The sequence below is a fragment of the Giraffa tippelskirchi genome, chromosome 13 (assembly GCF_054371585.1).
Source record: "Giraffa tippelskirchi isolate mGirTip1 chromosome 13, T2T-mGirTip1v1.2.pri, whole genome shotgun sequence".
Taxonomy (NCBI): domain Eukaryota; kingdom Metazoa; phylum Chordata; class Mammalia; order Artiodactyla; family Giraffidae; genus Giraffa; species Giraffa tippelskirchi.
Genome location: NC_137287.1, coordinates 200,380 through 214,013, shown reverse-complemented (window position 1 = coordinate 214,013; position 13,634 = coordinate 200,380). Strand labels below are relative to the sequence as shown.

Sequence of the window (13,634 nt, the reverse complement as noted above, 5' to 3'; positions counted from 1 at the left end):
CATTCAGGAAGTGCTCTCTGCCCTCAGACGGCTGCTGCCTCCTGCCCCTGATGCCACATAACCAGCTCCCAGGCTGACTAAGGGGGGCTCCTGTTTGGATTTCCCCCAGTTTGTTTCTTCAGTCATGTTTGAATTCTTGCCACTTTCTCCATGGCCCTGTGGCAGCTTCTATCCTGTAACACTTGTGGACCAAGCACACTGCCCAAATCTCATGGGGAAGCCAGCTTCCCAGAGAGGACTTTAACGGAAAGCCTTTTCCTGGCCTGTTCACGACGTCCTCTGACGCCCTGGCCCCCTCGGCCCCCCCGGCAGCAGTCTGAGTCCCAGGCACCAGGCACTCTCGCGATAATTTGGGAAAGTCCCTTCACCCGGCTGGGCATTGGTTCAGACGGTGAACTGGGCACATTGGAATTCAGGTTCCCCGCACAGCTGCGCTGAGACGCACACAGGACCAGGCACGGGGCCCTCACCCGGCTCACGGCTCAGCCCTGCTCCCATCTCTCCTCCCGTCCAGCAGCTTTATCTGCTGTTTGAATCCCCTTGAATCTGTGTCAAAGTAATAGACCAACTGTGGCTCAAATCATGAACTCCTTATTGCAAAATTCAGACTTAAATTGAAGAAAGTAGGGAAAACCACTAGACCATTCAGGTATGACCTAAATCTAATCCCTTACAGTGGAAGTGACAAATAAATTCGAGGGATTAGATCTGATAGACAGAGTGCCTGATGAACTATGGACAGAGGTTCGTAACATTGTACAGGAGGCAGTGATCAAGACCATCCCCCAGAAAAAAAAAAAAGGAAAAAGGCAAATGATTGTCTGAGGAGGCCTTACAAATAGCTGAGAAAAGAAGACAAGCGAAAAGCAAAGGAGAAAAGGAAAGATATACCCATCTGAATGCAGAGTTCCAAAGAATAGCAAGGAGAGATAAGAAAGCCTTCCTCAGTGATCAATGCAAAGAAATAGAGGAAAACAAAGATGGGCACAATAAAGGACAGAAATGGTATGGACTTAACAGAAGCAGAACATATTAAGAAGAAGTGGCAAGAATACACAGAAGAACTCTACAAAAAAATCTTAATGACCTGGATAAGCATGATGGTGTGATCACTCACCTAGAGCTAGACATCCTGGAGTGCAGTCAAGTGGGCGTTAGGCAACACTACGAACAAAGCTAGTGGAGGTGATGGAATTCCAGATGAGCTATTTCAATTCCTAAAAGAGGATGCTGTGAAAGTGCTGCACTCAATATGCCAACAAATTTGGAAAACTCAGCAGTGGCCACAGGACTGGAAAAGGTCAGTTTTCATTCCAATCCCAAAGAAAGGCAATGCCAATGAATGTTCAAACTACCGCACAATTGCATTCATCTCACACGGTAGCAAAGTAATGCTCAAAATTCTCCAAGCCAGGCTTCAACAATACGTGAACCGTGAATTTCCAGATGTTCAAGCTGGATTTAGGAAAGGCAGAGGAGCCAGAGATCAAATTGCCAACATCCGCTGGATCATCGAAAAAGCAAGAGAGTTCCAGAAAAACATCTACTTCTGCTTCATTGACTGTGCTAAAACCTTTGACTGTGTGGATCACAGTCTGTGGAAAATTCTTAAAGAGATGGGAATACCAGACCACCTTACCTGCCTCTTGAGAAATCTCTATGCAGGTCAGGAAGCAACAGTTAGAACCAGACATGGAACAATGGACTGGTTCCAAATTGGGAAAGGAGTATATTGGTCAAGGCTGTATATTGTCACCCTGCTTATTTAACTTATATCCAGAGTACCTCATGTACATCATGTGAAATGCCAGGCTGGATGAAGCACCAGCTGGAATCAAGTTTGCCAGGAGGAATATCAATAACCTCAGATACACAGATGACACCACCCTTATGGCAGAAAGTGAAGAAGAACTAAAGAGCCTCTTGATGAAAGTGAAAGAGGAGAGTGAAAAAGCTGGCTTAAAACTCAACATTCAAAAAACTAAGATCATGGCATCCAGTCCCACAATTCATGGCAAATAGATGGGGAAAGAATGGAAACAGTGAGAGACTATTTTTTTGGGCTCCAAAATCACTGCAGATGGTGACTGCAGCCACGAAATTAAAAGACACTTGCTCCTTGGAAGGAAAGCTATGACCAACCTAGACAGCATATTAAAAAGCAGAGACATTACTTTGCCAACAAATGTCCATCTAGTCAAAGCTATGGTTTTTCCAGTAGTCATGTGTGGATGTGAGAGTTGGACCATAAAGAAAGCTGAGCGCCAAAGAACTGATGGTTTTTAACTGTGGTGTTGGAGAAGACTCTTGAGAGTCCCTTGGACTGCAAGGAGATCCAACGAGTGCATTCTAAAGGAAATCATTGGAATATTCATTGGCGGACTGATGCTGAAGCTGAAACTCCAACACTTTGGCCACCTGATGTGAAGAACTGACTCATTAGAAAAGACCCTGATGCTGGGAAAGATTGAAGGCAGGAGGAGAAGGGGATGTCAGAGGATGAGATGGTTGGATGGCATCACCGATTCAATGGACATGTATTTGAGTAAACTCCGGGAGTTTATGATGGACAGGGAGGCCTGGCGTGCTGCAGTCCATGGGGTCACAACTGAAGGACCGAACTGACTGACTGAATAGATGGACCCAGTTTCAAAAGTCAAATAACATTACCAATCAGATCATGGAAAAGAATGGACCCCTGCCCACCTCACCCGTGCTCCTGAAACAAAGACCCAGAGAGATCACTGTTTGTCTCCCTGGGTGTGCTGGGCTCCTCTGTCTTGTTTGCACGTTATCTCCACGTTTCTAAGTGGCAAGCCTTTTATTTTGTAAGTTTTACAACTCTCCCCCTTTTTTTTCCTTTTTTTAACCTCCCATCTTCCTACCTGAGCAAGGCCTTGGGTCTCCCCAGCGCCTTTCAGTTCAGCTGCATCGCATTCTCCTTTTGAGGGAAGCAGCGCTGAGTGCTGACGTGGCCCTGTCTGGGAACGTCATCACGGCCGAGTGGACTGTCCTGTTGTGTTTCCTTCCTGGCGTGACTGTCACCCAGACGTCACCTGTCCCTGGCCTGTCTTCACCGTGATGAGGGCTCCTCCATCCTGGTGCTCCTGGGTCCGAGCCCGGCTGTGCCTTCCCCCGTCACACCAGGGGCCGGGGCCCCCTGCCGTTCCCCTCTTTCCTGACTCCCTCCCCATCCCCAGCCCACCAAGCAGCATCCGAGGGCCCTCAGGGTGTGTGCAGTCAGTTTGCTGCATGTCCCTCTGTCCGGCCTCACCTCCCGGCTTCCAGGGTGGGGGGTCGGCCTTAGGGTTCCTGAGCTCCGCGGAGCTGCCCGAGAGGGCCAGCTCTGAGCCTCTGAGCGCCGCCTCCTGTGGCTGAGGGGACGAGACCCTGTCCTACCAGATGGGTGTCCAGCAGACTCCTCGGGAGCCCCTTGCAGCGAGGCCTCTTCTGGGGTCTGACTTTGCCTCATCCAGTCTTCACAAGAATCCTGTTAACTCAGGTGGACCGGAGACCCCCATCCCGCCTTCACTGGGAACTCCCAACCGAGTGATTTTCCACTCGCCCCCCGCCTTCCGGGCCGCGCTGGGCTCCCAGCCAGTCCCGGACTGAGGCCCTTTGTCCCGGCTGCAGTGAGGCTGAACGAAGCTGTCTCCGGGGCTTTACCTGCTGCCCAGCTCTGGGCCCCTGGGCAGCTCCGCGGAGCTCAGGGCCTCCTTTGTGAGGCTGCGTGCCCTCTGGGGGGGAGGAGATGCCCCCCAAGGGTGCCCCTTTGGCATGGCCATCACTTTGAGGAACAGCGGAGCGGACTTTGCCCTTTGGGGAGGGACGTTGCCATGGCTGAGGAAATCTTTCTCTGCGAGTGTCCCTCTTCGCCTGAAGCGGGGTTGACTCTGGATCCAGAGAGACTCTTACCGGGGAGAGCAAGAACTTAAACACACGTAACCACCACAGCCTTGTCCCTGCTCCCCCTGGTCACCCCCAGAGCAGGCTTCGCCCACTCCCTTCTCCTTCTGTCTTCAGCTTAGGGGGTTCTGACGGACGGGAAGCTCTGGGTCAGGGCCGGGGCTCAAAGGCCGCTGTACCGGAACATCGCAGACGGCGCGGCTGAGACGCAGGCTCTTCTGTCTGTTCTGGGAGCTGGAGGCCACGCCAAGCTTCTGGCGGGTCCTTTCTCCCAGCGAGCAGATGGCCGTGTCCTCCCCGAGTCCCCACGTGGCCCCCATCTGTGTGCACGGGACACGTGTGGGGACAGGTGAGGGGACTCTGCTAAAGGCACAGGGGCTGTGATTTCTCTGCCTGAAGAACACGAGGTTCAGGTCAACCCTCGGCTAGCAGGCTCCTACAGGGCCCGGCCCGGCCTGCCTGCAGAAGGTGCTCTGACCCCGTGTCCATCAGTAGGGCCCTGGGGGGCTGGTCTCTCTGGCCACCCCTGGCTCGGCCCCAGTGCGTCCCAGCTCCTGCGGGTGAACACGGCGCCCACGTGATGCCAGCCCAGGAGACTCAGGGAGCCGCACTCAGTTCCCTGGGAGCAACCACACCAGGCGTGGGACAGGCACCCCCTCCTTCCAGGCTGGACACTGAGCAGCAGGAAGTGAGGGATGCGGATGCCAGTGAGGCCCGAGAATATACTTGCTGAATCTTTATTGCACTTTTACCACATTGCAAACTGTTCCACGAAAATGCCTCGAAGGTAGCCAGCCTCCCGGCCACATGACCGTGTCACAAGTGCACAGGCTCCAGACGGTGAAGTGAGGACAGAGCAGGCGGCTGGGAGACGGCTGGTCCTTCACATCGCCCGAGCCCTACGCGGTGTTCACCCCTTGACGCGAGTCCGTGAGGGCCTCGGGAGTCTCCTGTGGCCCCGAGAAGGGAGGAGAGTTTCTATTGTGAGCGCGGTTCAGAGCGGGAGCCCTTCTCAGGACCATCTGGACTGGCTGGGTGGCCCCCAGAGTGACCTGCGGGGGGTCAGGCTCTGTACAGATAACGTCTCTATGTATGTACATTGACACCAGGTATAAATACAAAATAGTAAGTAAAGGCTTCCTTTCCGTACAAAAGGGTGCTGGCCCGCCACCAGGCCGCCTCTGTCCGCAGGCACAGCATGCGCCCCTGGCTGCCTGGGTCTGAAGTGAGGCACGTGCCCGGGCAGCCTTCTGCCCCATGTGGGCTCGGGTCCTGGGCGGCTGGCCTGGCCGCGGCCCGCGTTCACTACCTCCCGGCCACGGCTCTGTGGTCGGGGCCCAGGTCGTCCTCCACGACGCTGTGCAGCCCGTCCTTCTCCACGCAGTCCCTGACCGCCCGCAGCACGATGCGCAGCCGCCGGTCCAGCGCCTCCAGGTGCGGCTGGAACAGCACGGGGGCCACGCGGTCCCCACGCAGGGACTCGGCCATCAGCAGGCTCAGCCGGTGCTCCTCCTTGGCCAGGAGCTGCAGCCGCAGGTACGTGGACCTCCGGATCCTGCCAGAGACGGAGGTCAGGCTGGCACCCCGAGGAGGAGCCTGCCTGCACCCTCACCCCGCTCTGGCCGGGCCTCGGGGGCGCCCGAGGAGGGTCCCGCCCGCAGGGGGCCCAGCAGGCCCTGTCCTTTCTGGTGGGAGTGGGGCGGGAGGCAGCCAGGGCTCGGCTGCGTCTCTGGGCCAGGGGGACGTGGACCAGGAGGCTGGGCCCCACGGCCCGTCTCCCTGGTTGCTAAAGGGAGGGGCTGGGTTCGGGAGTCACGCGGGGGGAGAGTGGGGGCCGGGGGCCTCAGCGTCTTCCTCCGCAGAGCTGGCCACTGTGGGGACAGGGAGCTGGGTCCTGGGAGGGTCACTGCCCGGTGGGGGTGGGAGGCTCCGTCTGGCCTGTGGCTGCGGGAGGGCTGGGCCGGGGCGTCTGCAGGGGCAGGGCCATACCTGCAGCACTGCTGAAGAGGCACCAGGATGGACAGCTCGTCGTGAGAGTGCTTCCCGAACCTGGGGGAGACGGGCGGAGCTGGGGGCGGGGGGCTCTGGGGGCAGAGCTGCCAGGTGCGAGGACCCTGGGGCCGGGCGGGGGCCCTAGCTCCTGCTGTCCCCAGCCCCAGACGCGGGGCCTGGGATGAGGCAGGTGCCTGCAAGCTGTCTGACCATCTGGCCACTGGACCGAGCAGAAGCTCAACAGTAGAGGCCCTGGCCTGGCTGGGTGGACAGGGCCTGAGGGCAGGGCAGCCTCGGGTCCAGCCGCAGGGGTGTCTTTTACAGCTGGAGGTGAGGGCCCCACACACTGCCCAGGTGCCCAGAGCTGACTCCCCGAGGCATCGGGGCACCTGCAGCTCTGACCGCCGGAGGGGCCTGACCCTGCATACACACCAGCTCACAGGAGCCCCGGCCAGGGCCCCGCGTCACCCCACGGGGCCTTTGGGGGCCGGGCCGTCCCTCCCACGGAGCGCCTGCCCCCCGGGTGCGTCTGGGCTGGGAGACAGCCAGCCCCTCGCTGTGCCTGAAAGGACTCACCCTCTCCCGTTGTCCAAGTGGATGATAAACGTCTCGTTCCCAAACTTCTCGAAGGTCTCATAGTGATGGCGGTCCATGTTTCCTGCGGGGACAAGCCTGCTGGGAGCCTGCGAGAGGCTCAGAGGTGTGCCGTCCCTCCCGGTCTGGCCTCTGCGTGGGGAGCACCGAGTACAAGCAAGACCGCGGCGGCTGAACCTGAGCTGGGCCTTCGCTGGGCGGGCCGGGGGCCCCGGACATACCCATGAGGAAGTCAAAGATGGTCATGTCCATGACATCCAGGATGCGGTGGCTGCTGTCGTAGGGGGGCGTCTGTTTCACCTCCTCGCAGTAGTCAGGGTCCACTTCCCACCTGCAGGGGACCCGGCATCAGAAGGGTGGGCTCCTCTATATAACAAGGAGGCCCAAACCACCCCCTGGGGCTGCCCGGCTCAGTACAGCGGACTCCCGGGGCAGCCAGGTGGATCAAGTGAGAAAAGGTGTCACCGCAGAGCAAAGTGTCTAAAAGTGAGAGCTGCCCGCAGTGGCCTGAGGCTGCATTAACAGGAGCACGGGGCCGGGAGGTGACTGAACCACACCACCCAGGGCCACACGTGTGGACAGCCCAGGACAGCACACTCGCAGGACGTCTCCATGGCTGGAGGGACAGCCTCTCTCTCTCTCAAGAAAGGACAGGATCTGAAGCCTCGTCCAATCGTGGAGAGACCCCGGGGAGCAGCTGGCACCCAGTTCCTGCGTGAGGGGCCCTTTCTGACTATCTGCGGCCTCACGCAGCTCTGATGCTGCTTGCACCATCTGGCGTGGACGAGACCCCCAGGCTTGTTCTCTGCTGCAGGTCGGGCAGGAGCCAGCCCTCCCGAGACCCCGGGGAGGCAGGATTCCAGAGTCCCCGGCCCAGCGTGCCCCCAACGCACTCTGCCTTCTTGCGCTTGTGGTACGAGCGTCGCCAGGGGTTCCGCCAGGTCTTCCTCTTGGCCAGGGACAGGTCGGGCAGGAAGGCGGCCAGCGAGCCCTCGATCTGGTCCGGCTTCCCGCACAGGGCGTGCTCCGTGGAGCAGTAGTAGGAGCACTCCCCGTAGAAGCAGATGTTGTTGGCTGCGGGCGGAGGGGGCGGTCAGCAGGGCCCGCGGGCGGGGCCTGCGTGTCGGCACCGCGTCTGACTCGTCTCACCCTGGACTTCAGCCCGAGCTCTGCGTTGCAGACCACGGGGCCACACGGCTCGGGACGCAGAGCTCAGATCGGAGTCTGGGCTCCTCCTCATCACCCTCCAAACTAAGTCTGGGGTCTGTGGAGGTTCTGTTCAGTGGTTTGCAATAGGCCCTCATTGCAAACTGAGGCAGCGTGGGGGAGGTGCTTGTAATCGTGACCGAATAAGCACCCAGTACTTGCACAAGAACCCTTCCGCCTCAGTAATAATAAGATAAACAACCCAACCTATAAATGGGCAAAGGAGTTCAGGGATACTTCTCCAAAGAAAACATAGAAATGGCCAACAAGGACAGGGAAAGATGTTGGGCACCATGAGTCATCGGGCAAATGCAAATCAAATCCACAATTTCTCACCCCCTAGGACAGTTTTGATCAAAAGAACAGATAACAACCCGTGTTGTTGAGGGTGTGGAGAAGTTGGCTGCTGGTGCAGCAGTGGTGGGAATGTCAAATGGTGCAGCTGCTGTGAAAAACAGTCAGAAAGTTGGACACAGAGCCGGTGACCCGGCCACCCCACTCCCAGGCACACACCCGAGAGAAATGAAGACACGTCCACGCAGACGCCTGACACAGGTGTTCACAGCAGACCATCCCCAGCGTCAGCGTGGTCCGCCCGTAACGTGCAACAACATTTAGCCACAAGAGGAACGAAGTGGAACACCGCATGGATGAACCATGAACATTACGCCTAGTGGGCAAAGCCAGACACCATGTACGTGAAACCCTGGAACAGACAACCTACACGGGAGCACTGGCGGCTCTCAGAGCACGGGGGGAGGGGGGCGACCTGAACAGCGACGGTTTCTCTCAGGGTGAGCAAATGTCCTGGATCAGTGGGGACTGTTGCACAACACGGAGGATGTACTAAAACCCACTGAACTGTACACTTCAAACACTGGACTTAAGACATGTGGGTCATATCCCCACAAAGAGGAGAGATTCGGGAAGCGCCTCCGTGCTGGGCGGCAGGCGTGTCTCCGTGTGCATTTACCTACGGAACTGTGTTCTCGAGCTCCATCACTGCCTTCGTTTGCCGGGAAACAAGCCCCGAGCCTGGGGCCCCTCTGCACCAGCAGGGTCTCTGCCATCCCTGCCAACAGCAAAGCCTGCCCCCCTGCCCAGGATCCTGCGGCCACTGCTGCAGACCCGGCAGATCAAAGACCGCTCAGCCTGAGGTCTCTTGTGTTGACGCGATTCAATCTCGGCCCCGTTTTCAGGAGGAAAATCCTCTCCAAGCCCTGGAATTCATGTCTGTAAGCTCTAAGCCTAAGCTGGCTTTAGATGGAGTCATGTGAAGAGAGTCATTTCCTGGGCCCATAGCTTTTCCTCGTCAGAAACCCAAACCCGGCCTCTACGGGGATGCCAGGGTGGGGCTCCACCAGCCCACCACCTCTCACTTCTCCGCTCTGCGGCCCCGTGCGGGGCCGGGGCCTTTGACCCTCCGAGCCTCAGTCCCTGAACAGGGTGCTGTGCAGCTCCTGACCGGCGGAGCAGAGAGGGGCGGCCCGCAGCCCACCTCGGCGCGTGGAGGCAGTGCCCCTTGACAGTGACGCTCAGGGCAGCCGGGCCAGACGGCAGGGAGGACCTGAGGACTCAGGCGGGACGGGCTCCCTGGGGAGGGCCCTGGTCTCTGTGAGGGTCAGGAGGTCCCAGCCTGCCAGCCTGAGTCCCAGAGAGTCCAGGCCGGTTCCTCTCTGAATGGTTCAGGGCTTTTCTGGTGTGAGGGGCGAGTCCTTGCCCATCTCGGATGCCCCGAGGGTGTGTGGGGGGTGTCATAAGGGGCAGGGTCGCTGGGGAGGGGTCTGTCTGCTCTGGGAACTCCTCTGGCCCCGAGTGGGAGTCTGGACACTGACCACAGAGCAACAGAGGCCCCATGACCACCCCGCCAGCCCCATCAACGTGGGGAAGAGCTGACTTAAAGGTGGCTGAGTGGCTGGGGAGGGGCAGGAGAGGCTGGGGGGGTGGTGCCCGACGCGCCCCCCGCAGACCCCACCCCCCACAGCCTAGATCTGCACAGGAGGATGCGGGCTGATCTCGGGATAAGAGACCCGTCGACGGAGTCACCAGGAAAGCAGGAGAAAGGTGTTACACAGCAGACGAGGGCTTGGCCACTGGCCCCCACTCGGCCCGCGGTGATGGGCACTCGGCTGACCCCCCACCCCCGCCACCTGACGCTGCCCCCTGCCTGACGCTGCCCCCCCTCCGCCTGACACTGTCCCCTGCCTGATGCTGACCCCCGCCTGACGCTGACCCTGGCTGGCCGGCCACCCCCACCTCTCAGCCCACCGGGCTCCACAGCCTCCGCGGGCTGCACACGTCTCCCCCATTTTGACGGACCCTGGAGCAGAGCTACTCAGGGCCCTGAGGCTGGAGGCAGTGGCGTGGATCGGAGCCTCCAGCAAAGCTCGGCCTCTACAGCCATACTGGTGTGCTTCTACACCCTGCGACAGGCGCAGAAATGCCAGCAAAGCAGAAACGCTCCAAACGAATCTGAACAGACCTCATTTTCTACAGTGAGATCAAAGCTGGTTCCTGTTAGCCTGCTGCTTAAGAGAAAACCAAACGCTTCCCAAGGCTTTCAGGGAGAAATCTGGCTGACGGAGCAGAGGCGGTGGGAACAGAAACAGTCTGGGTGGAGAGGGCGGGTGTCAGCGGCAGCAGGCAGAGCTGGACAGAGTGCAGGAGCGCATCCAGGCAGGGCCTGGACGCCAATCGGGGGACCCACAGGCCCGGGAGAGCCGCCGGGAGCTGGGACCCCCGCGGGTCCCGCCTCTGGGACTGACCACGCTGAGCGCCGGCGTGGCTCAGGGCGAGGCGGGGTGTCAGCCCCTGCAGATGCCAGCATCGGCTGGGGGCTCGGGAGACCAGGGAGATCCGGTCCTGATGCGGACAGGTGTGAGGGCCAGGCGGGACGCCTGCATCTCAGACCACCTGCTTAGACTAACAGCTCACTGGTCTGATGACCGTGGAAAGGAGCCCTCGCTCCTTTACAAACCTCCGAAAGACAGCACAGCTCGAGGACCACGGCAGGGGCGCAGCTAGGAGGCCCCTCGGCCCCAGAGGAAGGGAAATCCAGCAGAGAAACTCCTCGATTCCTGTCCGTTTCTTGAGATTTCAGACTTCAGCCCCTCCCCTTCCTTGTGACAAGTTACTTCGTCCCTTCTGCTCGGGCTCATCAACCGGTTCAGAAACGAAAGAGAAAAACACTGGACAGGCTGCAGAACCGGCGACTCAGGGTAGACCGGGGGAGAGACAGAGCCCCCAGCGCCTCCCGCCCGCGGCGAGGGACTGGCGGGCAGAAGCAGCCCCGTCCAGACGGAAGGCGGGCCACGGCTGTCCTGGAGGGCGCAGGGGTGGGAGGGGACCCTGGGGATGGACTGGTAACCTTTTGCTGTGTAGCGAAACCGCTCAGACTCCAAGTGGCAACTAAACCATTTAAAGACGGGGTGTGGGGACGGGGGGCCACCAGGGCTGAGTGAGGCTGCGTCCCCTGGACCTTCCCGCCTGTGACGTGACGGAGGCGGGCACACACCCCCCATCCCGGGGCTCAGGCAAGGTGGCCGGGAGGACCTCAGAGACCCTCCCAACACAGCCTCTCGCTCGGCCCCTCGGTTTCCTCACGTGGGCCAGACGCTTGTTCAAAGGGGATGAAGCCCTCTCGCCTCGGGGGGTCCCGTCCCGCTCTCCTCTCTATGGGCTCAGAGAGGAGGGACCGTGAGCACCGGGTGACAAAGACGACCCTTGATGCAACTAGGGCTGTGGGGCCTCAGTTCTGACCAGTTCATCATGCGGCCGAGAACCATGCTGACCTACAAGGAAGAAGCTTCTGGGCCAGCAGGTCTTTAGACTCGGCAAGTGGATTCTGTCTGTGTGAACAGGCTAGGCGGGTGCCTGGCGCGGCGGAGGCGTCCCTGCGGGGTCGGAGGCCAGGGCCATGCTCTGTGGGGTCTTGGTGGCCCAGCTGGGTCACTCCACTCCGCTGTGCCAGCATCACTGGGACAACGAAAATGTTCTGAGACGAAATTCAAGCGACAAAACCCCAGGATGTAGGAGGGGTTCCTGATGGTCCAGCCTCGGGAGGGGGGCACCTGACACCAGTGGGCAGACGACCCCACTGAAGCTGACTTTCCATGTGTGTGCTGAAGGGTTACACCGCAAAGTCGGGGCCTCTTGCACCTGCAGTGGGCAGGGCCCGAGGGCGGGGCAGTGCCAACCCTCAGGGACCAGAGAAAGCCACTCCGCGCGTGGTGCACGGAGGCGAGGGCGGCCGCACGGCCCCTGAACCACGTGAGGGTCTTTCTGGGGTGTTTTTAACCTGGGGGCGTCCAGAGAACGGAGGTCCGCCCAGGCTGGACCACCTGGAGACTTCCCAGGAGGCTGGGAGTTCACCTTAGCCTTTGGTAGCAACAGCAGCTACACCAGCCCAGGGGCGGGGTCACGAATGATCAAGACCACCTGGCAGCTCTGAGACTCAGAGCGCGCAGAACAGGGTCACGCAAACACAGACGCTGAAGCCAGTGCCGCTCACGGCGTAGGGGCAGTCCCCCACACCGGGGGAGGGGGTCACAGGGGAGGGGGGTCACGAGGGAGAGAGGTCACAGGGGGGTCACGGGGGAGGGAGGTCACAGGGGGGTCATGGGGAGGGGGTCACGGGGGAGGGGGTCACGGGGGAGAGGTCACGGGGAGGGTGTCACAGGGGAGGGGGTCATGGGGGAGGGGGGTCACGGGGGAGGGGGTCGTGGGGGAGGGAGGTCATGGGGGAGGGGGTCACAGGGGAGAGAGGTCATGGGGGTCACAGGGGAGGGGGTCACGGGGGAGGGGGTCACGGGGAGGGGAGTCACGGGGGAGGGGGGTCACCTGGGAGAGAGGTCACGGGGAGGGGGTCACGGGGGAGGGGGTCACTGGGGAGAGAGGTCACGGGGAGGGGGGTCACGGGGGAGAGAGGTCACGGGGAGGGGGTCACTGGGGAGGGGAGTCACGGGGGAGAGGAGTCACGGGGGAGGGGGGTCACCTGGGGAGGGGGGTCACGGGGGAGGGGGTCATGGGGGGTCATGGGGGAGGGGGGTCACCTGGGGAGGGAGGTCACGGGGGTCATGGGGGAGGGGGGTCATGGGGGGGTCACAGGGGAGGGAGGTCATGGGGGAGTCATGGGGGAGGGGGTCACCTGGGGAGATGAAGAAGGTTCTCCACAGCTTCTTGTCCCTCGTGACGTCCCTGATCTCCTTGGTCATGTTGACCAGCCTGCCGGCCACGGGAGGAACCCGGCGGAAATCCAGGATCCTGGTGGAAAGACAGGGAGAGGAGTCCTCACCTCGTGCTCTCTGGCCGCTCCACCGGATCTGAACAGACCTGGCTCTTCTCTGTCAGGCCCCAACCTCCTCTTCTCCCAAGAAGCCGGGAGCCCCGCCAAGCCCAAAAGGAACCTGTCCTCTTCCGCAGAGCTGCCCCAGACCCGTTTTGTGGGACTCGCGACCTTGGGTCTCGCCAGAGAAGCCGACACCCCAAGTCTGCTGGCCTTCATTCCCGACAGCCAGCTCAGGCAGCCCACGTTTGCGTGGTGATGGCGACACGGTGCCCGCCGGAGGGCTCACCTGTGCCCACGTCTGCGTGGTGGTGGCAACATGGTGCCCGCCGGAGGGCTCACCTGTGCCCATGTCTGCGCGGTGATGGCGACACGGCGTCCGCCGGAGGGCTCACCTGTCCAGGTGGAAGGCGGCGATCTCCGCGTTGTGCCTCTCGTAGTCGGAGAAATAGAAGAAGTCGGGCGGTGTCTCCTGCTCTCTTGTTTGCCTGGAGAGAACAGGACAAAACAGGAGTTTTCACGGAGAAATCCTCCCAGTAGAAGGGGGCGTAGCTCGTGCCAGCTCCGAGAAGCTGACCGTCAGACTCCCAGGGATCCCGGCAGCAAGTGTTAAATGTGGTCACCGGAAGGGCCCGGCTTCGAGGCCCCCGCT

General features: G+C 60.3%; 1 protein-coding gene across 2 annotated transcripts in view; it reads right to left on the bottom strand.

Annotated features, from left to right (window-relative positions):
• Positions 1 to 4,629: 4,629 nt before the first annotated feature.
• Positions 4,630 to 13,634, bottom strand: part of FAM20C (FAM20C golgi associated secretory pathway kinase) — a 32,798-nt gene continuing 23,793 nt past the window's right edge. For both annotated transcript variants that reach the window (XM_081552355.1, XM_081552354.1), the window contains 7 exons: positions 13,378 to 13,470; positions 12,845 to 12,960; positions 7,386 to 7,566; positions 6,714 to 6,823; positions 6,475 to 6,556; positions 5,896 to 5,955; positions 4,630 to 5,461 (listed from right to left, as the gene is read on the bottom strand). In XM_081552355.1, coding sequence (XP_081408481.1) covers positions 5,212 to 5,461; positions 5,896 to 5,955; positions 6,475 to 6,556; positions 6,714 to 6,823; positions 7,386 to 7,566; positions 12,845 to 12,960; positions 13,378 to 13,470 — 892 coding nt within the window. In that variant the 3' untranslated portion in view covers positions 4,630 to 5,211. The remainder of the gene's footprint in view (positions 5,462 to 5,895; positions 5,956 to 6,474; positions 6,557 to 6,713; positions 6,824 to 7,385; positions 7,567 to 12,844; positions 12,961 to 13,377; positions 13,471 to 13,634) is intronic.